This window comes from Falco biarmicus, chromosome 4 (genome assembly GCF_023638135.1).
Source record: "Falco biarmicus isolate bFalBia1 chromosome 4, bFalBia1.pri, whole genome shotgun sequence".
NCBI classification, from domain to species: Eukaryota; Metazoa; Chordata; class Aves; order Falconiformes; family Falconidae; genus Falco; species Falco biarmicus.
This window is the reverse complement of record NC_079291.1, coordinates 83,986,395-84,008,172: the sequence shown is the minus strand read 5'-3', so window position 1 is coordinate 84,008,172 and position 21,778 is coordinate 83,986,395. Positions and strand designations below refer to the sequence as shown.

Below are 21,778 nucleotides of genomic sequence, written 5' to 3'. Positions count from 1 at the left end.
AGCTGTTGGGCCAAAAACTCTAGAAGCGCTAGCATAATGTAAATATTTAATAGGCTATTGCCATTTAAAAGATTAACAACTCTCTAGTAACTCTTCAGATGGGCGGAGCTGGGCTGCAGTTCTCTGGTTTCCATCAAGTCAATGAATTTTAACACTGATCTCCCTGGAAAGCTGATCTTGGCCTCTTAGTCATGGTCCGTGGAGTAGGCTTGGCTCTACACAAGTGGCTTGTGCTGCCATCCCCCGTGGCAGCCTTGCTTTTGACTAAGTCTAGGTCAACCCCAGATGAGGACAATTCAGCTGAATTTACTTTTTCCCCCCTCCCCCCCGTGCAAACGTGCTGAAAAGAGCAGCAGTACTTGGAGAATAGAAGGTTGCTGCAGCAGGACTTAGCCTGTTGACTCTTGGTACTCCTGTGATTTCTAGGAAGACGATGAGAAGATAATCCAGGAGATTCAGAAGGAGGCTGAAGAGGAGCAAAGGAAGAAAAATGGAGGTAAGTCCCAGTCTGTACCTGTGCTTTGAGATCAGACTGAGGATGACAGGAGAGCTCATGGTTCCCAGCTACTGCCGAGTCTGAATCGTCACTGGGTTCTTCCCAGAGCCTGGCTGTTTGCAGGCTTCTCTGTGCATTGCTGTGCTGCACCCAGCATCACCCCAGTCCTGCTCCAGAGGGTGCAAGCCTCACCCTGTTCCTCCGGGGAACCCACCTAGCTTTAAAGGGCTGTTGCCAGCAGGTTTCATGCGTGTTCAGCTCTCCTTGGCGTCAGATGTCGTGGATGCACAGACCTGTCTCCTCTCCACTTGCCCTCCACTGAAGGGCAGCATAGCCTCTGTGCTGTGTCATGGGGGGTGCAGAAGGAGGTGTTCCCTGTCTGTGGTGTGGTGGAAAGATGAAAGGAGCCGACCTGGAAGGCTAGTGCCGTGCTCCCTGGTGTGTGGAGCATGGAAGGGGCAAGCAGCGATACCGCAGAGAGCGTGCTTAAGGAACGTGCCGGGGATGGAGGATGCCAACTGCAAATGTAAGACCATGGACTGAGCTTGGTGAGTTCTTGTTTGTGGGATGACGGGTTCTTTTCTCTCCTCCCTCTGCAGAGAACAGCTTCAAGCGGATTGGCCCTCCTGCAGAAAAGCCCATGGAGAAAATCCAGAGAATTGAAGTCATCCCCAGACCCGTTCCTCAGAACCTCCATCAACCCCGGATGCCCCCTTACCCCTTCGTGCACCCTCCCTTCCCGCTCCCTCCCGTCCGTCCCATGTACAATAACATCCCCCTCAACATCGGCCCCATCCCTGCCCCCTACGTCCCCCCACTACCGAACATGAGGGTGAACTATGATTTCCCTCAGATCAATGTTCAGCTGGAGCACAACTTGCCTATGCACTTTGGCCCTCAGCCCCGACACCGGTTCTGACCTGGTTCAAACAGCACTTGGTGGAGGGTCATTGCAGGGCGAAGCCACCCCCGTAACACCACCACCCTTCCTTCTGCAGCCCCCCTTGGTTTAGCCAGCGGGAAGGGGACGGGCTCTGGCTCACAGATACCTGCACTGCACCCTTCTCTAGAGCTTCTCTGAACTTCTGCGGTCAAACATTTCAACCTGTGCTGCTACAGGGCTTGGTGCTGCGTTTCCAAGGGGTCTCTCCCTCTGTTGGGCATCCAGATGTTTAGATTTGACAAAGCCTGTTCGGGTAGCTGTTGGGAAGAAAAGTGAGACTTTGTGGGGAGCACAAGGATGCAGCTGTCACTCGGGGACTTTCCAAAAATCCTACCAGTCGGAGCAGCTGCCACACAATCGAGTGAGTCTTGGGGGAAGGGAGGAGAGACTTGGCATCTGAGTAAGACCTTCAGGAGCAAGGTAACAGGAGTCGGCAGCCCTAGCCTTCTGCTTGCAGGGAGGTACAGGGCTGGGTTCCATGTTCTCCGGCATCCCTGTAACCTGCTAGCACCTCACAGCAGAAATAAATTGTTCGAAACCAAGTCAGTCTAGTGTTTCTAGCATTTCTCACTCTACAAGTGGAGTGAGGGGATGCAGCAGCCATCTCATTGCTGAGATCTCAGTAGGAAGCCCAGGGCCATGTCTCAGGGCTTTAACAAGTAGCAAAAGACTCGGGCACCCTAACCTTTGAACTTGCCCCCTTTGAAGGGCTCAGGACTTTTTTCCCCCTAGGGGTGAGTGCCTGTCAGCTTCCAAAACATGGCCTTTGCTGTTCTCATCTGGCATCCCACATCTCCCCCTGCTTCTGGCAGCAGTCCTTACAGGGCTGATAGAAGCACCTGGAGCCTGAGCTGCATTCTTCATTGCAAAACTGCTTGGGCAAATAACCTGGTTAGATGCATAGATGGTGGTGTGTGATGTGTGTCGTAGCAGAAGGGTGAGGAACTGCCCCTGTAGTCGTGCGTGCAGGCAGCGGTGAGCCGGGAGCCCCCTTAGCCGACCCCCCTGCAGCGAAGGGGCAGCTGTAGCCTTGTGCTGCAGGAAGCTGGCTGCTTCCGCGGCGCTTAATGCCTTCTGCAAAATGTGTGTTTCGGCTTAATTGGCTTTGGAAAAGCATGTTAAAAGGCAAACGTGAGTATTGCTGGACTTAGGAAGTGAGGATTTAGGAAAAGCAAAACTTCCTTGTAAGAAGCAGGGGGTGTATTGCTGGGCTGTGGGAGGAGTGTTGGCACAAAGCCCTCTCCCCACAGGCCTTGGCTGTGCTGTCTCGTATGGGCCCCCTCTAGAAAAGAAAATGGTTGAAGTGGAAAAAAAAAAAGCCCCAAAACTCTTCCCAGAAATGCTGTGCTAGCTTTTAGCAGCCCGGTTGTGCTGTTGTTGTTTCCCAAGTGGTTTGATCCGGGCTTTGTTCTGCTCTGTCCGGCTGGGAGCTGTCTGGGTGCGTTTCCTCTCCCGTTATTCCCCCCTGTATCTTGGCATCCAGGTATCTCTGTTTGATTTGTTTTTCAGGTTAAACTCCCTGCCTCTGCCACGCGGTCCCTGCCAGACCCTCGCGCAGCTCTCCATGTCCGCTCCCAGCACAGCGTCCCCTCGGGCACGCAGTGAGCGATGGGTGCAGTGCTGGTGGCGGGATGCTCCTGGGGAAAGGTAGCCTCCACCGTGGCCTGGGACAGCACCTGGGGACCACTGTTCCCAGAAGGGTCTCCCAGGGGGGACTTCTATGTCTTTTGGAGCTGAGTCAGCGATTTTTTCCACTCTTGGGCATTGCCTTGGGGTTGGACATACCCTGTGGAGTTCCAGCTCCTCAGTGCCGCCGTCTCTCTAGCAGTAATAACCAAGTGCTATTCCCTTGCTGCTATAATTTTCTTTAATTTATTTCTGGAAGTAGTCTGGGGGCTGCCGGAGCTTATCACTTGCTGCTCAGCTGGGTTTTAACCAGATTTAAATCCTGCCTTGCACCAAGCGATTCCCTGCGGTAGCCAGGAGCAGGGCGTCCCGTGGGATCTGGGGAGGGAGGGCTGTGTTCACAGCACTAGAGGGTGGCAAGAAAATGGACTGAGGTCAGAAGAAGCACGGCTGCTTCTTAGAACCAGGTCAGAAGAAAGGGAATCCTGGTTTTTTAGTAGCTGAGATTTTCTGGGCTCAAGGGTCAGCTTGGATGAGCCCTCCAGGCCTCCTGAACCTTGTGCCTTTCCCAGCAGCATGGTTGCGGTTGTCCCCCAGCACCTGCCTGTGCGAAGGGGGGGGTCAGGCAGTGGAGGGGGTTCGAGCAGTTGGGGCACAGCTCAGGTGCTGAGCCGGTGGCCCAGACGTGGAAGGTGAAGGAAACGTGATGGGTGTCACAGGGCGATGTGGCTGGGAGCAGTAACTAGCAAAACGGTGATTGGGTGCGTGTCTAGAGCTGCCTGGAGGTCTGCAAAGCCTGGGCAGGGGGGAGCGCAGAGATGGAGCGTGAGGGATGGAGGAGTGTCGGGCAGAGGTGCCAAGGGCAGGTTAGTGTCAGTGCTCAGTCCTCGTGGTCGGGATCTGATGAGGGTCTGCTGCTGCCGTGGTGTGATGGTCATGGTCTTGGAGGAGCCTGGTGGGCGTAGGGGAAGAGGGGACCACTGTCCCCGTGTCCCCTGCCAAAACCATGAGCTTATTTGTGTCTGAGAGAAGAGAAATGGGTGCTTGGTCTGCGATGCGGCTGTGCCCTGCGCCCAGCAGCCCCCAGCGATGAGCCTTAGCTCTCTGCCCAGCCCTGGGGTGGTGCTGGGCTCCGAGCTGCTTCCCTCCCCAGGGATCACTCCCTTCACCGAAAATTACTCCACAGCCAACGCGTGTGGCCTCTCCTCCCCTCTTAACCCAAGAGACCTTGAGCTGTGGTTTCTGATAGCACTCGGATCTGGGTCAGTTTATTTTAAAAGAAAAAAAGAAACCCAAAACTTAGTGCAGAAGCACCAGAGCCATCTGTGATCTGCATCCCGTTTTCCCTCCTGCCCTGCAGTCCTTGAAACCATTTGTCCTTCAAAAGGGGACAGGGAGGTTGCTGTGCCCAGGCTGATTCCATAACAGGTACTTCTCATGGTTAATTGCAGTGTCCCATTTTACTTGCCTTAAAGGTGGAGAGAGAAACTTAGTATTTGCACTTAGCAAAACATTATATTAAAAGAAAGAAACCCTGTAAAGATGTGCATGTTCTGCAACTTTGTATAACAATAGCTGAAAATAAATAGGTGGTTTGTTACAAAAAAAAAAAAAGAAAAAAAAAACCCCACACCCAAAAAAATCCCCCAACATATTTTTCTTTACCTTCTGGTAGTAAACTGTTCTAATATTCTGTGTGTAAAAAGTTCCTGTATTATATTGTAATTTGAATTTTTTGTAAATAAATTTGTGCACTCTGGCTTTTACCTCCGTGCTTTCGTTACAGCCGAAGCATCCTCCTTCCAGCCCAGATGCCAGGGCTGATGGCAGGCGGCGGGGATGAGCAGGCAGGGCTCTTGTGCCAGATCTCAGCCCGTGCAGTTGAAAACTCTGTAAGTTGCAAGGCAAAACCCATTTAACCCTCCTGGAAAAGCTTAATACGTTCCACATGCTCCCGAGGAAAAACTGGACGGGATAGAAAATGGTTTCCAGTTGTTTCTTTAAATGGAAACCAGGATGCGTGTGTCGAGTGGAGGAAAGGCTGTGGGGGACTTCCCCCCCCCCCCCCCCCCCCCCCCCTTGCAGGAGTGATGCTAAATGCAGAATCTGGCCTTAAAAGCAAAAGGAAATGTGTGTTGGCGACTGGGGAGGAGGGGATGGGTGAGGGTCCTCCCTGCCACGCTGTGGTGGCTCTGGAGCCCCTTCCCCGTGCTGGCAAACAGCTGAGACCTAGCTCTGAAGGTCCCTCCGGCCTGTGCCCTCCCGCCCCCCCCCTGGGTTGTGCGACTGGGGGCAGCTGGCAGCCCCCCTACTTGCCCCACTCTTTGGTTTTACCAAACCAGCTTTGGATGGTTAAAAGCCAAATGGGCCGTCAGTGACCTGCAGTGCTCAGCTGGGCTGTGGGAGACAAGGGGCAGCGAAGGGGCTGGCTGCTTGGTGTGGGTGATGGAGCTGGTCCCCAGCCCCTCCATCGATGGATGCTGCACCCCAGCTTCACAGCCGAAACTGGGGCTGGCCCCAGCATGAAGCCTGGGTGGGTTGGTTGAGTTTTAGGGCTGGTTTTGGCTGTCCTGGGAGGGCTGGGAGTACATCCCAGCCATCCCAGCTCCTCCGGCCGGCTGCTGTGTGTTGGCCTGGGCTGGCTGCAGCAGGTGGGCATCCCACCTCCTTCGTGTCCTTGGTTCTTTCTTTTTCTCCTCCATATCACTGAGCAGAGATGCCACACTGCACCCAAAACCAGCATCCCGCTCCATGCAACCTGCTCTAGCAGGGTCCTGAGTTAAATCTCCAGAGGTCCCTCCCAACCCCAACCATTCCATGATTCTGCAATCCCAACGCTCTTCCCTCCTAGCAGGTGCCTCCTCCCTCTCTCAGGGACATCATATGGGGCAGGGAATATCTGAGCCACGGGGAAAAAAGGCAGTGCCTTCACAGGAGAGCTGGGGTGCTGGTGCATCCCTGACCGCTGCACAGGTGGGTGCAGTGCCCTGAGCATCTCGAGGTGACCAGCCTCCAGCCGGCTTTGGCTTTAGTCCCTTGGGTAGGATGAGCCTGTTGGCCACTGTTCCCTGGCCACCCACCCGCCCGAGCCCTCCAGTTCCAGCTCAGTCTTGGTGAAGCAGTTTGGCCCCCAACTGCCCCACGCTCAGCCTCGTGCCTCATTAAAAGGCTGTTGCAGCCCCAGCTGCAGCTGCCCTGACAGACCACACACCGCTGCTTCTATCCGAATGCAAGTTTTTTTTATTCATCTTTCTCCATTTGAAGCTTTTTTTAAGTTATACAAATGGCACTTACAAAAAAATAATAAAAAAAAAAAAACCCCAAACAAACCCAAAACTTAAAATTTTCAGAGTGAGATGTTTTCAGAGAGTCACGACACCCGATAAGGAGACAGGAGAGATGATGACCTAGTGTCACATGGGAGAAGCTGGAGCGGGAGTTACATGGTTCCAACTGCGACGGGGGACAGGGCAGAGGCAACACGGTGAGGGGGTGAAGGCCAGCAAAAAGTGTGTGCCAAGTCACAGGGTCACTCAGGGCTTCATCAAGACACTCTGTCCTTCGAGGGGCAGCGCGGTCCCCGGGCGGGTGGGCACCACAGCCCCTGGATGTGAGCGCAGAGCCGAGGTAGAGTCCCAGCCAGGATCCCCTGTGCCGGCCAGGGAGCCTGGCCCAGAGGTGTCCCCCTGGCAGGGATGGGTCGCTCGCTGTCCCAGCTGAGAGGTTAGCACCAAGCTCCTATGGAGGGCTGCCCCTCCACATGGCTTTAAGGCTGACGTAGGTAGGGGCTCGTCAGCCTTTAAAGCCATGTGGAGGGGCAGCCCTCCATAGGAGCTTGGTGCTAACCTCTCAGCTGGGACAGCGAGCGACCCATCCCCTGCAGGGGGACCCATCTGGGAAAGGCTCCTTGGTGTGTTTGCAGGGAGCGAATCCCGGCCCCAGGAAGGCCCCAAAGGATAAAGTGCCTTTCAACACCCTAACGAACACGTCAGCATCACCTGTTACAAACAGCGTTATACTCTAATGCAGACCTAGTACAGACAACAGCTGGTAACACAGTGCCATGGAGAGCATATATAAATAGAGACTAACAAAAATACTGTTTTGGTCTTTTTTTTTTTCTTTTTTTTTTTTTCCTTTTTTTTTTTTAATGTTTCCAGTAGGGTTGCAATGGCATGAGAGCCGAGCCCAGGTGCCCCAGGGGCGGCGAGATGAGGAGCTGCCCTCCTCAGGGTAGCCCACAGGAACGGGCACTTCCTAATTCAGCATTAGGTGTTCAGTGATTTGCCTCACTGTTCCAGTATTTTATGAGAGAGAGAGAAAAGAAAAGAAAAAAAAAAAAGAGAAGGAAAAAAAAAAAAACACCAACAAAGCTACTGAGCAAATATCACTGTGCAAAGTTTGCTAAGGAACTTTTCTATTCTGTAAACCAAAATCTGCAGTTTATGCTTCCAGCCACCGCCCAGGGCAGGTTGCATCGGCCAGCTGGGCTCCTGCAGGGACCAAAGCCTGCCAGCGCTGGAGGTGGGCTGGGTGAAGCCCCCACCCGGCACGAGCTCTGCATCCCCCCCACGCCATCCCCTCCCAGGCACAGCAGCAGGACCAGCTCAGGCAGCCACCCGCCCGGCCGGCCCCACAGCCGAGGTCTATGATGCTCCTCCACAGCCAGAAGCACAAGGAGGGGCAGAGGGACACAAGGCGTGTGGGGCTCCATGAGATGAAAGACTGAGGCTTTCCAGACGGGATCACCCTAAAAAAATCGTTTCCAGGTGCAGGGGTTGGGGGGGTCGGCTTGGTGGCCCTTCCATGGGGACCCATGCCGGCACACACCAGCCCCAGGGCTGCTGTGATATATAAGGTCACCTCAGCGGCTCCGCCAGGGATGAATCCTGCCCCGAAAGCCAGGAGCGGAGAGAAGCTGCCAGGGAGAGCCAGGAGGAGCTGGCTGAGCCCAGCACCATCGCTCTGCCCCTGCTTGGAGCAGGTCAGGATGGCACAGGTGTGCTGGGGGACACTGGCAGGACAGATTTGGGCGGCGCCAGCGCTGATATGGTGGAAGCAAGCATGGAGGTGATCTTATTCCCTTTTTTTCAATCGAGGAGTGGAAACTGAACTACCTAAGGTGATGCTCAGGGCTGGGATGGGGGTCAGCAGTTTCCAAGCCCAGCAAACCTGGAGGGAGGCAAGGGGGGAGGAGGATAGAGACAGACCCCTCTACAGAGCTATAGGCAGGCTGCCCCATCACTTTTCCAGTTCTTACAGGGATTTATGGAGACCCACCTCCCACATAACGCACCAACTCTATGGCAGGAGGAAAGGGCAAGCCAGTCTGAAAATCCTTTTACAGAGAGGAGAAACAAAACCCAAAGAAAAAAGGACGGAGGAGGGAAAAGAGAAGTTGGCAATGGGAGGTATGCTAAAGTGCATTAATATTCCCAGAGGGTGGAGGCGTCAATGGCGTCGGCGGATGCCTTGAGGACCCCAGCATGGTCACCCTTCAGGTATTTGCCATTGATTTTGATGGCCACTTTGTTATAGTCGCAGAACTCAAAAAAGAAGTCCACGGGGGTGTCGCTGCTGCTGGTGACGGACGACTCACTCCCCACCATCCAGTACTTCCCAGTGGCATCTGCAGGCAAGAGGGAGAGGGGACAAGGTGGCCCTGTGAGCCACCACAGGGACCCCAATGGCCGTCACCCTGCCCCCAGCCCGTAGCCGCCCCCAAGGACTCACCCTTGATGTTGTAGGCTCCGTCATTGAACTCCAGCTGGAAGACATCGTAGGAGGATCGGTTGGAGTCCAGGGTGCCGGTCACCTTCCGGCACCCGATGAAGCCGTGCTCGCCACGGAGGACAATGATGGGCCTGTTGATCAGCTTCATCACAAAATGCTCCGTCTCACCTGCGCCGGAGGGGAGAAAGGATATGAGAGCAGCCCAGGGGGTGCAGCGCCCGGACCCCACAGCCGGCAGGCAGCAGTGAGGAGGGTGGGCTGTGCCCCCCACACATTTCTCACCCACCCCATCTGGCCTCCCACCTCACAGCATGTGAAACTGTCATTAAGAAAACTTACTGCCTGCATCCCTGAGCATCATTCGGAAGAGGAGTCTGGTTCGGAGCGGGGACTTTGTCCATCCCCTGCCACCCCAGCACAGGACAGGGGTCCCTAAGGGGGTCCCTTACCCGCTGTCTCCATGGAGGCCGCCAGCTGCCCGTTCTTCTTTGCCGTCACGTACTTGCCGTTGGCAGCTTTCAGGGTGATGCGCTTGTCACACCACTCGATGTCAAAATAGCAGCTCGCGTTCCTGCAGGGGCAGAGAGAGCCTTCAGTGGGATGTGACAGATGGGGACCTGCCGGTGCCACCCCACCACCTTGGAAAGGGTCACAGCAGGAACCGGGAGATCCCAATTCGATCCATTTTTTGCAGGATGGGCCACATCGTAGTGGCCATCGAAGCCCTCACCCCACGGGCAGGAGGCAGGCAGGCAGCCAAATGCATTTTTGGGGTTTCTGCCTGGCTCGCAGAGGGTTGAACTGTGGGGTAAAGCATTTCAACAGCCCCAGCCGGCCGGGAAGGATTATGTGGCCCGAAGGACTTCCTGAGCATCGTGGGTGGCAAGCCCCGGGCCAGCCCCAGGGCTCTCCAGGGAATTCACCGCCTTCGCTGGAAAGCGTTTTGGGATGAGCGCCTAGGCTGGAAAATCCCCAGGATAACCCTGGCAGATGAAGAGGGGTCCCTGAAGCCCATGCACGGCCCCAGGCTGGTGGGGGCAGGGGACTCACTTTGTGGAGGCGGTGGACTGGATGCCCCCATTTGAGGTGAGCGTCCAGTACTTCCCAGTATAGGTCCTGAAGGCGCATTTCTTGGTGTCCTTGTTGATCTCCAGCTGGTAGGTCTCCTGGTCACCCTCCTCATCTTGATTGGCTGAGAGGTCCATCCCTGCAGGGCAGAGGCAGATGGAAGTGGGGGTGCACAAGGCCGGGGGGGACCCCAAACCACCTCTAGCGGGTCCAGGTGTGGAACCAGCCCAGGAAACCCCACTGAGAGGGGCTCCCACTCCCCTGGGTGAGCTTTGCTGACTCCCAAATCCCTCGCACACCATCCCATCCCGGAATTTTGCGTTCAAATCCAGGTTTGCATTTGGCTGCTCAGGTGTTGAGGCCATAAACTGGACTGAGCTGAGGCAGCCACCTGACTCTCCGGCTCCACCACCATCAGCTCCATCACGATTAAGCATCGAGCAAAGACCAGCCAAGGTATTTCACGCACAAAGGGCTGTAGTTTTTTAAACACACACACACCCTGAGGGTGACAGCCAGGTTACTGAATCCATTAGCAGAGGCCACTGGGCCACCTATGAATCCCCAGCTCACGGCGTGGTTAAGCACCGTGGCACCATCTTTCATCCATAAATTGTCACAGCCTGTCAGGGCTCAGGGCGGTGAGGTTTGCAGGGAGGCAGCTCGGGAAAGCCCTGGGGCAGCCAAGCCTTTCCCAGTCAGACCAGCCGGTCCCCCAGCTCTGCCAGCCAGGATGACCCATCCCTGCACCAACGGGACCAGAGACAGCATTTGCCCTTGGCAACCTTGGAGGCAGATGCAGCTGGTCCTGGGGCCACCAGCCACAGTCCTGGGGCAACCGCTGGCCCCCCCAGGCCACATGCACATCCACCCACAGGCACTGAGCCTAAGCAAACCTGCTTAGTCAGGGCTAGCGGGGCCAAATCCTCTCCAGAGCTCTCCAGCTTGGTGGATTTCTGCCCAAAAATACTTCTGAGGAGGCGAGTCACAAGCCGTAGCCTGCAGCCAGAGCAAAACAGCCAAGCTGCCGTGCTGGGTTTTGGGGAGGGAGCTGGGGCGCGGTGCTCGGCCCCGCTTCTCCCTGTCTACCTACAGCTGGGATGAGTGGAGATGGGCCCCAGTACCACCAGTGGAGCACAGGTCCATAACCAATGGGAACAGCTCAGGGGAGGATGGCGATACAGACTGGGGTCTAGTACAGCTGGGTAAGTTTTTCACAGCAGAAAGCACCCACATCCCTCTCCTGTAGCACCCATGTGGTGTCCAACCATGCACCAGGTCCTGTAAAGGATGCGAGGTGCGTGTGCAACCTTTCTGCCCAACTCTGCCTTTTCCTGGAGCCAAGGACCTGCTCGTGGGGCTGGTCAATGTGTTTGGCCCCTTGCACCTTCCTCAGCTGCTGGGAGTGGGAATGCCGCAGTACAGGGTCACTGGGAGGGCTCCAGGGACCGCCGCCGGGGTGGCCCTTGTGTACGGCACAGCCACCAGTGAGTCCCACCAGCTGCACCCACCTGAGGAGGGACCATCCACCTCCACACACCAGCTGTCGGCCTCAGAGGTGGCGATGGTGGCTTCCCATCGCCCGCCTGCATCTCTCGAGAGCCGTCCCCATCCCATGCCACCCCTATCCCAGGAGCCATCTCTGCTTCGCTTATCAGTCTCCCACCTTTCCCAAAGGGATCAGGCTTTGAGGGCTTTGCTTTGTTGGCTGTAATCTTCTCTCCCACACCCAAACTGTCCTATGGCTGCCACACCGCTGCCTGTTCTCAGCTCCCTCTCCCACTGAGCATCCTCCGGCACCTTCTGCAGCTCCCGATGGACACGCCACCGCCCCGCTGCTCTGCTCCCCGGCGTATCTGGGGCAGCACGGGGGGCAAAGGGGTGCTGTAGGGCCACCAAGCCCAGCCCCGCCGGTAGAGTCCTCGGCTGGCACAGCTGTCCCACACTCGCCGCCTCCCAGGGCTGCCAGGGGCTGAGCCAGCGGTCGGTGGAAACATTTGGTTTTGATTTTTGCACCCCCGCCGGGAAAGCAGCGCCGCAGCGGGCTGCTCCGAGAGCTGTACAGCCGCCTGCGCGCTGCACAGGGGGGCTCTGCGGGGGCTCACAGGGACAGACTGGGCTGCGGGCGGGGATGCCGGGAGGTGCAGCCCAGCACCCAGGGCTGCCAGCACCCCTGAACCCCCCTAACCTGCAAGTGCTGATGATGATGATTGCGGTGGGGGGCAAGCAGGCAGCAGAGCTTCCTCCTTGCCAGGCTTTTCAGCAAAGAGCTGCCTGACCTGCAGGCACCAGGATGGGGAGAGCCTGGGGGGATGCTCTGCGCCACAGATGGGCTGGAGGGGGGACAGGAGCACTGGGAGCCTCCCAACACCATCCCCTCACCCCCAGGGACCCCTCACCACAGAGCACAGCGAACCCACCGGGCTCCCCCCACCCCGCTGCCGTGCAGTTGCCCAGGCTCTGGCCGTGGCAGGGAGGTTTGGCTTTTGCTGGTGCTGCAGGAGGGTCTCCCACCGCCCCCTCCCCAAAAGCGGCGCTGGGTTGGGTTACACCGACTCAGCAGAAAGGAATGCAATTATGGCGGGGGCAGAAGGCAGCTTCAAAGGGCTGTAACTGAGCTGGAGCAGGAGGTTTGGGGGGTCAGAGCGGGGAGGGATGGGATGAAGCATGGGCAGAGAGGCGGTAGGACCATGGCAGGTCTAGGAGCGATGTCCCCGTGTCCCCATGGTGAGGACACAGAGGCTGTCCCTCCAGCCACCCCCTGCCACCACCCCGCTTTTTGCAGCCCAGGGCTGTGGCAGGGAGCCCACAGCCACCCGCCCTCCCGCAGCGCCCGGCCCGGCTGTGCCGCTCCCATTGCAATCACGCTTTAATTACCGCTCTTGGTAAATTTACAGTCTGGAGCCGCACGACTCTGCCTGACCTTGACAAAGCTGCTAATTACAGCTGGAGGCTGGAGGGGGGCAATCACACAGCGGCAGGGCAGCGTTTGGGGAGCAGGGGGGCACGGCTGCTCCCCCCCAGATTCCCTGTGTGGGATGTCCTCCGGCTCCATCCACAACATGGGTTTGCTAGGGGGGTCCTGGGGAGGATGCAGAGGCTGGAGGTGGGAGCTGAGGCACATCCCCCCGCAAGGGCTGCCTAACACTGTGCCCCACCCCCCACCCCCAAACAAAGCCCTGGGCTCAAGGTCCTCGGAGAGCCAGGGAGGGTGATGGGGGACAAGCCGGCGCTGGCGCAGGGAAGGGCTTCCCAAGCCCCTCAGCTGCTGCCAGCCCCTCGGGTTTGCAGGATCAATGCCCCAGCCCTCGCTGCTCTCCAACCCTGGATGGCAGATGCGCATGGAGGCCTGTGGCCATCCCAGAGCACGAGCCTTCCCACATCTCCTGGGGAGAGGCTTCTCCATCTAAAGGAGCAGTTTGCTGTACCTGTGCCACCAGGGGCCACACACCCAGTGTGGGGGTCATTTACAGCATGTAGAAGACCTTCCCTCTACATTAAACTCACACAGGTGGTGCCCTACATGCCATCCTGGGATGCTGGTGAGACCCAGTGGGATGCGCTCCATGGGGAGGAGGCCAAGAGCCCGGCGGACCATGGCCAGCCAGTGGGACAAGCCAGCCGGAGCAGTCCCCATGCTCGGACCCACGGGGGGCAGACCCACACGTCAGGAGCTGCCCGTGCACAGGCTCTGCTCGCTGCCTTCCTCCAGCTGGGAGCTGGCAGGACCCGCAGGCAGCTGCCAGCCCTGCCCAGCACCCGGAGCAGACGGGAGGCTGCACCTTTCCCATCCTCCGACTCCCCAGAGGCCAAGAGGCTCCCTTGCAGAAACACCACGGTTATGGCTGATAAAACCTGAGCCTGCCTTCCTCCAAGGGAGTGCTGGCAAAGCCCCCGAGCCCTCGTGGGTGGCAGGGCAGGATTTCGGGTCCTGGTGCCCCAGCAGCCCAGGGGATGCTGCAGCCAGCTCTGCCGGCGCACGTTGGGTCCGGTCTCCCTGCAGGGCTCTGGCACCCCACACCACAGCTGCACACGTGCTCCGAGACTCGTCCCCTCCAGACGGGCTTATGCTGCAACCGTACATAAATCCAAAGATGTTTTTATCTAAAAGCAACAGCCTGGAGCACCCAGGGACCACACAGCTCCTCTGCTGGGGGTGCAGCTCTGCAAGGGGGTCACGGGTGGGGGTGAAGCATGGATTTCCTGGAAAACCCGCTCCTCCTTCCCTATGGATTTCCTGTGGCTTTGTGGTCTCCCCCAAGCACCAACGCGCCACTTGGCATCTCCAGATGAAAACCTGCACCCGAGCGTGTGCCCCCAGTCACGCTCCCCACCCAGAGCCACATCTCCCCACCTCAGGCCAGGAGGGCTCCCAGCCCCGGAGCAGAGCTCCCGGTCACCAACCTGGCATGCCCAGGCGCACTCCCATCACCGCCCTGCTCGCTCGCCCCCCTCCCTGGACCCCCATTTCCCGAAATGCCTCGCTTCCCAGTCGGCCCATCCTCTCCCCCCCCACGGGTGGGGGGGGGCAGGCGGAGCACCTCTGCCGGGCGGGGGGCTGGCAGGGGCCCAGCGGAGCGGAGAGGACGCCAGCGTTCTGCCCCCGGGGACCCTCGCGCCCACAAAGGGCCTTTTGTTGCCGCAGTCGGGGCTAGAAAGGAGCCATTGAGGCGGGGAGGAGGCCGCTTTCTGCTGGCAGCACCCCGACACGGCTCCGTTCGGAGGCGCGATGGGGAGATGGGGGTCTCACGGAGCCTGAGGCTCCCCAGGGTGCCCATCCTGTGGCTGGAGGCAGGGCAGCGGTGCCAGGGCCCCCCCAGCCCCAGTGCTGGTGCAGAGGCAGGGCTGGCACCTACTTCATGCTTCCCCCGGGATGGTGGTGTCGTGGTCCCCAGTGCCCCGTATGCAGGCGGTGGTGACACCGGCCATCCCAGGGACAGGGAGAAGGCTCCCGGCCAGGAGCTGACTCGACACTTGCGGGACAGCGCTGTCCCAAGCTTGGACCAGCTCCAGCTCCCAGCCAGGGGAACCACAAAATCCCGGTGGCCCTGTCCCCACTCCTCGGGGGGCGGACAGCCACTGCCATCCCCGCTCCCTCCCTAACCCCAGGCGGGCACAAGCTGCCCATTCCCAGGTGCAGCCGCTCCGTGCCCACCGCCCGCCTCCCATGCCCACCACCCGCATCCCGGGCAGCCATCCCGGGTGGCCATCGGCACTTCTGCCAGCAGCGCGGCGCTTATCAGCGCGGCGGGGGAAAGGGCTGTCTGCAACCACTTCCTCCGACGGTTGTTTGTCGGCTGCCTCCTCCGAAACCTTGGGAGGACAAGGCACTTTTCCCGACGGGAGAAGGGAGGGCGAGCCCAGAGCGCGGCAGCTCCCAGCCTCTCGCTGCTGCCGGGCAGGATAAACCAGGTAGAAACGGCTTCTCCGGCCAAAATGGACTCAAGCAGCGAGGGTGTGCAGCCCCGGCGCACCCTTCCCCACTGGATTTTGCTTGGAACGGGGCCGGGCCCAGCCCAGAGCCCCCTGTTGCTGGGGAGATTTGTGCCCCCTCCCCTTCCCACCACCCCCATCCATGTGAATCACACAAAGCCGGCAGGTCCGCCAGCAGTGCTCCCACTCACGCCGTGGGGCTCCCGCCACCGCCACCCCATCCCGCACAATCTCCCCCCACATCTGGTTTTCCCATCTCCGGTGACAAAGGGCTGCAGCAAGCCCTTCCCCCACGGCGCTGCGGCAGCCTCCCGCCATCTCCATCCTCCTCCTCTCTTCCCCAAACCCCTACGCCTGGGCAAATAGTCCCCGCTGCCCATCTTCGCAGGCATTATTTTGGTTTTTTTTAAGGGGCTGCTCTGCAGCACAGGATTTGCTCTCTGAAAGGAGAAAGGTGGCGAGCTCCCGGCAAGGAGCTGCTCAGGCACAGACGAGGATTCACCCTGAAATATTGTATATACACACAACAAAAATTCCCCGCTGCTTGTTCCTCCAGGCTTCGCTGCAGTGAGACATGCTCGCACCCATCCCGCGCCCGGCGTGTGCCGGCCTGACTCGGCGTGCCGGTGACGTGCCCCACGGCTCCCACACCAGCCCGGCAGGCAGCCGTGCACCTCCAGCATCGCCCAGCCCGCAGAGCCGGGACCCCCGGCTCCCTGCCAGCACCCTGCAAGCTAGGGGGTGGGATGCGCACCGGGTACTCGAGGGCAGGCAGGCGGCCATGTGCCCAGGGCAGCCGTGCCGTGTGGCCGTGACGCCCGAAGCAGGCAGCACGGTGGCCCCTGGGGCGAGCGGCAGGAACGGGAATGGGTGCGGGCGGCGCGGCAGGCACAGCGGCTGCCTTTGTGCGGGTGGATGTGGGATGCGGGTGCATGTGGGATGCGGGTGTTTTGGCGAAGCCGTTTATGTAACACTGCCAAGGCTGGGGGTGGGCTGGGCAGCACCCAGCCCCCACACACTGGGAAATGCAGCCCCACGGGTTTGGGGGGAGGGGATTACTGCCCCATGGGGGCAACCGCAGCCTCCCCAGGCCCCATTCTGCAGGGCACATGGCTGAGGGAAGGGGGAGGTTGGTGGAGGCTTTGTTGGGTGAACAATGAGCTCTGCAGGTAGGAAGGCGAGGGATGGCAGCCCTGCCTCCTTCCAACAAGGGAAGGCCCCATCCACCCCCACAGCCCCCCTGCCCTGTCCATCCCCGCACCCCAAAGCAGGCCCCTCACTGTCCCCCCTGCCCAGGGCACCCTGCAGAGGTGACGCTGAAGGGCTGGGGGGGCCAGGGGACCCCAGGCAGGCGATGCTGCAGGGCTGGGAGAGGGGGAAGGGAGGGGTGCGGGGGGAATGGGGGTGGAGGGGTTGGGGGAGGGACCGCGGGCAGCCATGCTGGAGGGGAGCAGGGGTGCCCTGGGGCGATGGTGGCTTCAGGAGAGGGGTGTGGGGACTTGTGCGAAAAGGGGTTCAAGCGCGAGGGGGGACACCCTAAAGAGGTGATGGCAGAAGGATGCAGGGGAGCCCCCTTGGGGCGGGGGGGCTGCCGCTGCAGGAAGGCAGGGGATGCTGCAGGGACGCGGGGGGCTGCCAGGGGGGCAGCGCTGGGGTGGCACTCCGGGGCGATGGAGGGGATGCGGCGGTGGTGCCCGAGGGAAGCAGGGGGGCAGCTCGGGGCAGGCAGCTCCCTAGGGACGCCGATGCCGGCGGGATGCAGGGGCTCACCCCGGGCTGGAGACCCCAGGGACTCCCCCCATTCCCACCCCCTCGTACCTTGCCGGGTAGAGACATTCCTGTCGTTGCCGGCTCGGAGCACGACCTGCGGGCAGCTCTGCTCGAGGGCGAAGAGCTCGTCCTTGCCCACCTTGGCGCTCTTGCCCGCCTTGAGGGTGCCGCTGGGGCCCGAGGGGGCGAGGTAGCGACCCTCCCCGTCGCGAAAGGCCACCTTCCCGCAGCGGAACTCGAGGGTGAAGGCGGTGCCGGGCTCGGCGGCGGGGACCAGGCGGCCGTCGCAGCGCAGCAGGCGGTGGTCGCAGCTCTGCAGGCTGTAGCGCTGCTCCACGAAGAGCAGGGTGATGAGGGCATCCACGCCCCACGGCACGTCGCGGTCCACGGCCAGCTCGTCGCGGCGAGGCCCCAGGTGGGCGTAGCGCTTGCGGGCCAGGCTGTAGAGGTTGGCCTGGGGGTGCATGGCCAGGTGGACGCTCCATTTCTCGGTGGCCGAGACGGCGGGGGCGAAGCAGGAGAGCCGGTCCTCGGTGCCGCCGAAGAAGCGGCGGTGGGGCTCGGACTGGAGCGACCAGCGCCCGTCGCCGTGAGCCACCACCAAGAAGCGACAGTCGGGACCCGGCTCCTCGCTGTCGCAGCTCACCCGGCCGTCCTTGTCGGCTGCCAGGTAGCGGCCCAGGTGGCTCTTGAGCAGCACGGCGCTGGAGTCCTCCCCGTCCTGCTCCAGCGTCCAGATCTGCTTCTTCTTCATGCTGGCGGCCGAGGCGTTCACCTTGAAGCCGAAGGCCTCCGCCGTCAGGTACTTGTTGCTGCAGTTGATGAGCCCGAACTGGATCTGCACCGGCTCCGCCGTCCCGTTCGCCGTCATCCTGCCGCCACCGCCGCCGCTGCCGCCGACCGCCGCGCCCGCCCCGACGCCGCCTTTATAGCGCCGCCGCCGCGGCACCGCCCCCCGCCCGCCGGGCCGGCCCCCACCGCGACCCCCGCCCGCCGCCCCCCGCCCGCCGGGCCGGCACCCACCGCGACCCCCGCCCGCCGCCGCTGCGCCCCCGCACCGCGGCGTGGCAGGAGCCGGCCAGCTGCGGCCACAGCCCCCTCGGATGGCGGGACAGCCCCCGCGGTGAGGCTCCACTGCATGGCAGGAGCCTTCCCCGCGTTACAAAAGCTCCGTCCAATTGGCAGGACCCTCCCCACTGCGAGACCCCCCTGCATGGCAAGACCTCCCCAGGCACTGGAGAGCCCCCTCGAATTTCAGGACGCTCCCCACCGCAAGACCCCACTGCACGGCAAGACCTCCCCAGGAGGATCTCCCCCACTGCAAGACCACACTGCATGGCAAGATCCCCCCAGGCACTGCAGAAGCCTTCTTGAACTTCAGGACACCCCCCCACCCCCACCCCGTGCCTGATACGTTGCAAGACCCCTTGGCATGGCTAGAGCCTTCCCTGCATTGCAACAGCCCCCTTGCACTGCAGGACATCCCCCCACATTGCAAGACCCCTACTGCATGGCAAGACCCTTCCCTGCATTTCAGGAGCCCCCTTGATCTGCAGGACACACAGGCACAATGCAAGTGCCCACTGCATGGGGAGACCCCCCAGGCACTTGAATTTCAGGACCCCCCATATGTGCTAAGACCTCTTAGCACAGCCAGTCTTCCCTGCATTACAACAGCTCCCTTGCACTGCAGGATCCCCCCACATTGCAAGAACACCCCCTGCGCAGCAAGACCCCCTCCCACACTGCAAGACCCCCTATGCATTGCAGGAGCCCCCACATTATAAGACCACCGCCTGCATTACAAGTCCTCCTCCTGCATTGCAAGAATCCCTCTGCATGGCAAATCCCTATCCCACTGCAAGACTCCACCTACAGTGCCAGACCCCCACAAACACCCCCTCTGCCCCACCAGGCTGTTGGCCACGCTGCAGGGCTGCAGGACAGGAGGGGGGAAGGGTGAAAGGTGCCATTGCCCACCACCACCATCTCCGAGCCATTGCAACACCCTGTGCCAGGCACCAGTGAGGCTGGAGCATCCAGGCCCTGGGGAACCCGGATCCCGGCAGCAAAGCCAGAAGCAGACGATGGGCACCCCTACGCCAGGCGGGTGCTCCAGGTGGTTTCCCAGGGTGAAGGTGAGTGGTGCTGCGGTGCAGCACAAGGCCATGCTCCGCTGGCACCCAGGGCAGGGCTGCCACCGAGATGGGAAGGGACCAGCCTGGGTGCAGCACAGGGAGAGGCACCTGTGCTGCCCAGGAGTGCTGCCCTACCGCTCCTTGGGGACAGGGACACTTCTCGTGGATGCTTCCACGTGGAAGCAAACACAGATAAATACGAGCATGGCTGCAGAGGCAGATTTGAAGCCCCCCTGCTGCATGCGTGTTCCCGGGCACTTGCAGGGGGGAGCTGGCTGGGGGAAATGAGCTGTTCACTGGAGAAACGTGCGGAACCAGAACATCGGAGAAAGGGGAAGGGAAGGACACAGAGGATGGTTTTCAGCTGGACGAGTGAGCTGCACCACCTGCCCCAGTTGAAGCGGGACAAGGGAAGGGCTGGAGCCTGGGCAGAGGTGGGAGGGTCCGGCTGTGCACCCACTGGGGGCTGGCTGGCACAATGACCCCCCCCAGGTTCATCCAATGCAGGCAGGACCGCGTCCAGCCCCCACCACCCCAGGCCCTCCAGGCTCCACTGGTTCTGCACTGGCTGTACTGGTTAGTGCCACTGCTCCAGCTCAGGGCTCAGCCGCCGGCACCCATCCCTGCCCTGGGGGGCGATGGCACAACTGCCCCAGGGCAAACCTGCCAGCCCTGGATGGGGTTTGTTTGCCTGGATGCCTCGGCCAGACCTGCTGGTGCTCCTGCTTGTCCTGCAAATCTGCAAATCTGGACAGACAGACAGACAGACCATTTGCAACCACAACCAACCCCACAGTTGGGTGGGAAACAACCCCACCCCGCCCCCCAGCTCCAGCAAGGCAGATCCACGTTTGTCTTGCAAACCCCTTTTGCTCCTCTTGCTAAAGGTACCCGGGCGCTAGGACCCGGTCATGAGGGTGAGCAGCTGCCCAGGCCCACAGCTGCTGGGATCTGCCTTCTCCTGCCGCAGCAGGCAGATGGTGAGAAAGAAATGGCTTTTCTGCTGGACACACACACACACACAAGAAAAAAAGCAATTATGCAGGGGGAAAAAAAAACCCACCCTGTTTTCTCCCCATTGCCCAGCATGGATGGCTGGCACTGCCTGGCTCAGCCGCGCCTGCCCTCACAGAGTGGGCAGCCTGCCTGCACCCTCTGCTCGCTAGGGGGGGATGGGAGAGCCCCAAATCCTGTCTAAGATGTCCCCACATGTCACTGTGGTGGCAAAGGCTGACCAGTGTCCCTGAGCCTGGGGATGCAGCGGCCAAAACCTGTCTCCTGAGTGCATCCGTGCGTGCCGTGTGCGCTGGAGCAGTAAGCAAGGCGCTGGGTTTCCCTCTATATATTGCATTTCCCTTCGTCTTTGCAAGCCACCGTGACTAAACGCTTCTGAGGTCACACCCCCCGCAGCCCTCCCACCACCGCTCCCCGCAGCCCTCCCACCACCGCTCCAGCAGGAGACCCAATCCCTGGCGCATGGCATCCATGACAAGGGCTTTCCGGAGGGCGGCCGTATCCCCTCCAGAGGGGCTGCGTGACTCACCCGCTGGGACTTCAAATGAACCCGGGCTCGGAGAAAGAAAAGCAAAGAGAAAAGGAGCCCCGGTCATGGGGTGACCCTTGTCATGCCTGCCTTGGGCACAGAAACGCCCTCGGATTTTCATGCTTGCCTGGATGCTTTTTGTTGCAGCTCGGCTTCCTTGGCGAGCAGGCCTGGGGCATTTGGTCCAGCTCGTGAGATCGGGCTAGAGGGGCTTGCAGAGGGCAGAGATGGCAAATGCATCCCTGCAATGCAAATGCCACATATGGCGATGTCTGCTGAAGAGTTATAGGGGTGCAATGGGTTGTTTCATCCCTGTGCCCCCCAGGAGGGCAGCGGAGCCATCCCAGGGCAGCAGATGTCCCCGGGTGAAGGGGCAGCGTGGTGGCAGAGGCAGCAGCCCCAGGCACAGCAGCGGGGGATGCTCTGGGTTGTGTCCCCAGCCCTGCCGCTGTCACACAGCCCCTTTGGGCACGGCTGTGTCACGGGGTGTCCAGAGCTGGTGCAGCAGGTCACCTCTCAGCACAGCTGTCCTCTGGCTTCAAGACACATCTCGGTTGCCAGCTTGGCCTGAGCCCTCCTCGTCCTTGCTGGAGCAATCCTGAGGGCTCACTGCAAGGGGGCTGCTTGCAGGTTTTCATCCCAGCACCACAGGGGGCACGGGCTGGCTTACAGCCCCCTGCTTCCCGCAGGACCCCTGCATGCCACAAACCCTGGCTTAGTGTCACTGGCATGTGCAGACAGGCACCCCAGGGGTGTCCATGTCCCTTGTGGCAGTGGCTGTGAGATGGCCAAGGCTGGCCTGGGAAGCTCCCCCAGGGTGGGTAGCCCACTCAACCCCCGGAGGGGCTTAGCAGAGATTGGGGACTGCAGTGCTGGGTGGCCACCATCTCTCCAGCCGCTTCTGTCCTTGAGCAGTACAGGGCTTGGTGACAAGACGAGCCTTTGTACAGGACAGAGTGACCTTGTGCAGCTCAGTGAGCTGTCCTTTGGTGGGATAACGGGCTTTGCTAAAACAGCCCAGCGATCGG

General features: G+C 60.3%; 2 protein-coding genes across 4 annotated transcripts in view; one reads left to right on the top strand and one right to left on the bottom strand.

Annotated features, from left to right (window-relative positions):
* The window catches only part of RNF216 (ring finger protein 216), an 80,958-nt gene extending 76,127 nt beyond the window's left edge, over nt 1-4,831 (top strand). For all 3 annotated transcript variants that reach the window (XM_056335909.1, XM_056335910.1, XM_056335911.1), the window contains exons 16-17: nt 427-496; nt 1,096-4,831. In XM_056335909.1, coding sequence (XP_056191884.1) covers nt 427-496; nt 1,096-1,415 — 390 coding nt within the window. In that variant the 3' untranslated portion in view covers nt 1,416-4,831. The remainder of the gene's footprint in view (nt 1-426; nt 497-1,095) is intronic.
* Nucleotides 4,832-7,386: 2,555 nt separating this feature from the next.
* FSCN1 (fascin actin-bundling protein 1) lies at nt 7,387-17,981 on the bottom strand. The gene is made up of 5 exons (XM_056337669.1): nt 17,118-17,981; nt 9,849-10,005; nt 9,248-9,369; nt 8,799-8,966; nt 7,387-8,694 (listed from the first exon to the last, which is right to left on the bottom strand). The coding sequence occupies exons 1-5, from the start codon at nt 17,938-17,940 to the stop codon at nt 8,492-8,494; spliced, it is 1,473 nt and encodes a 490-aa protein (XP_056193644.1). The 5' UTR covers nt 17,941-17,981; the 3' UTR covers nt 7,387-8,491.
* Nucleotides 17,982-21,778: the final 3,797 nt, after the last annotated feature.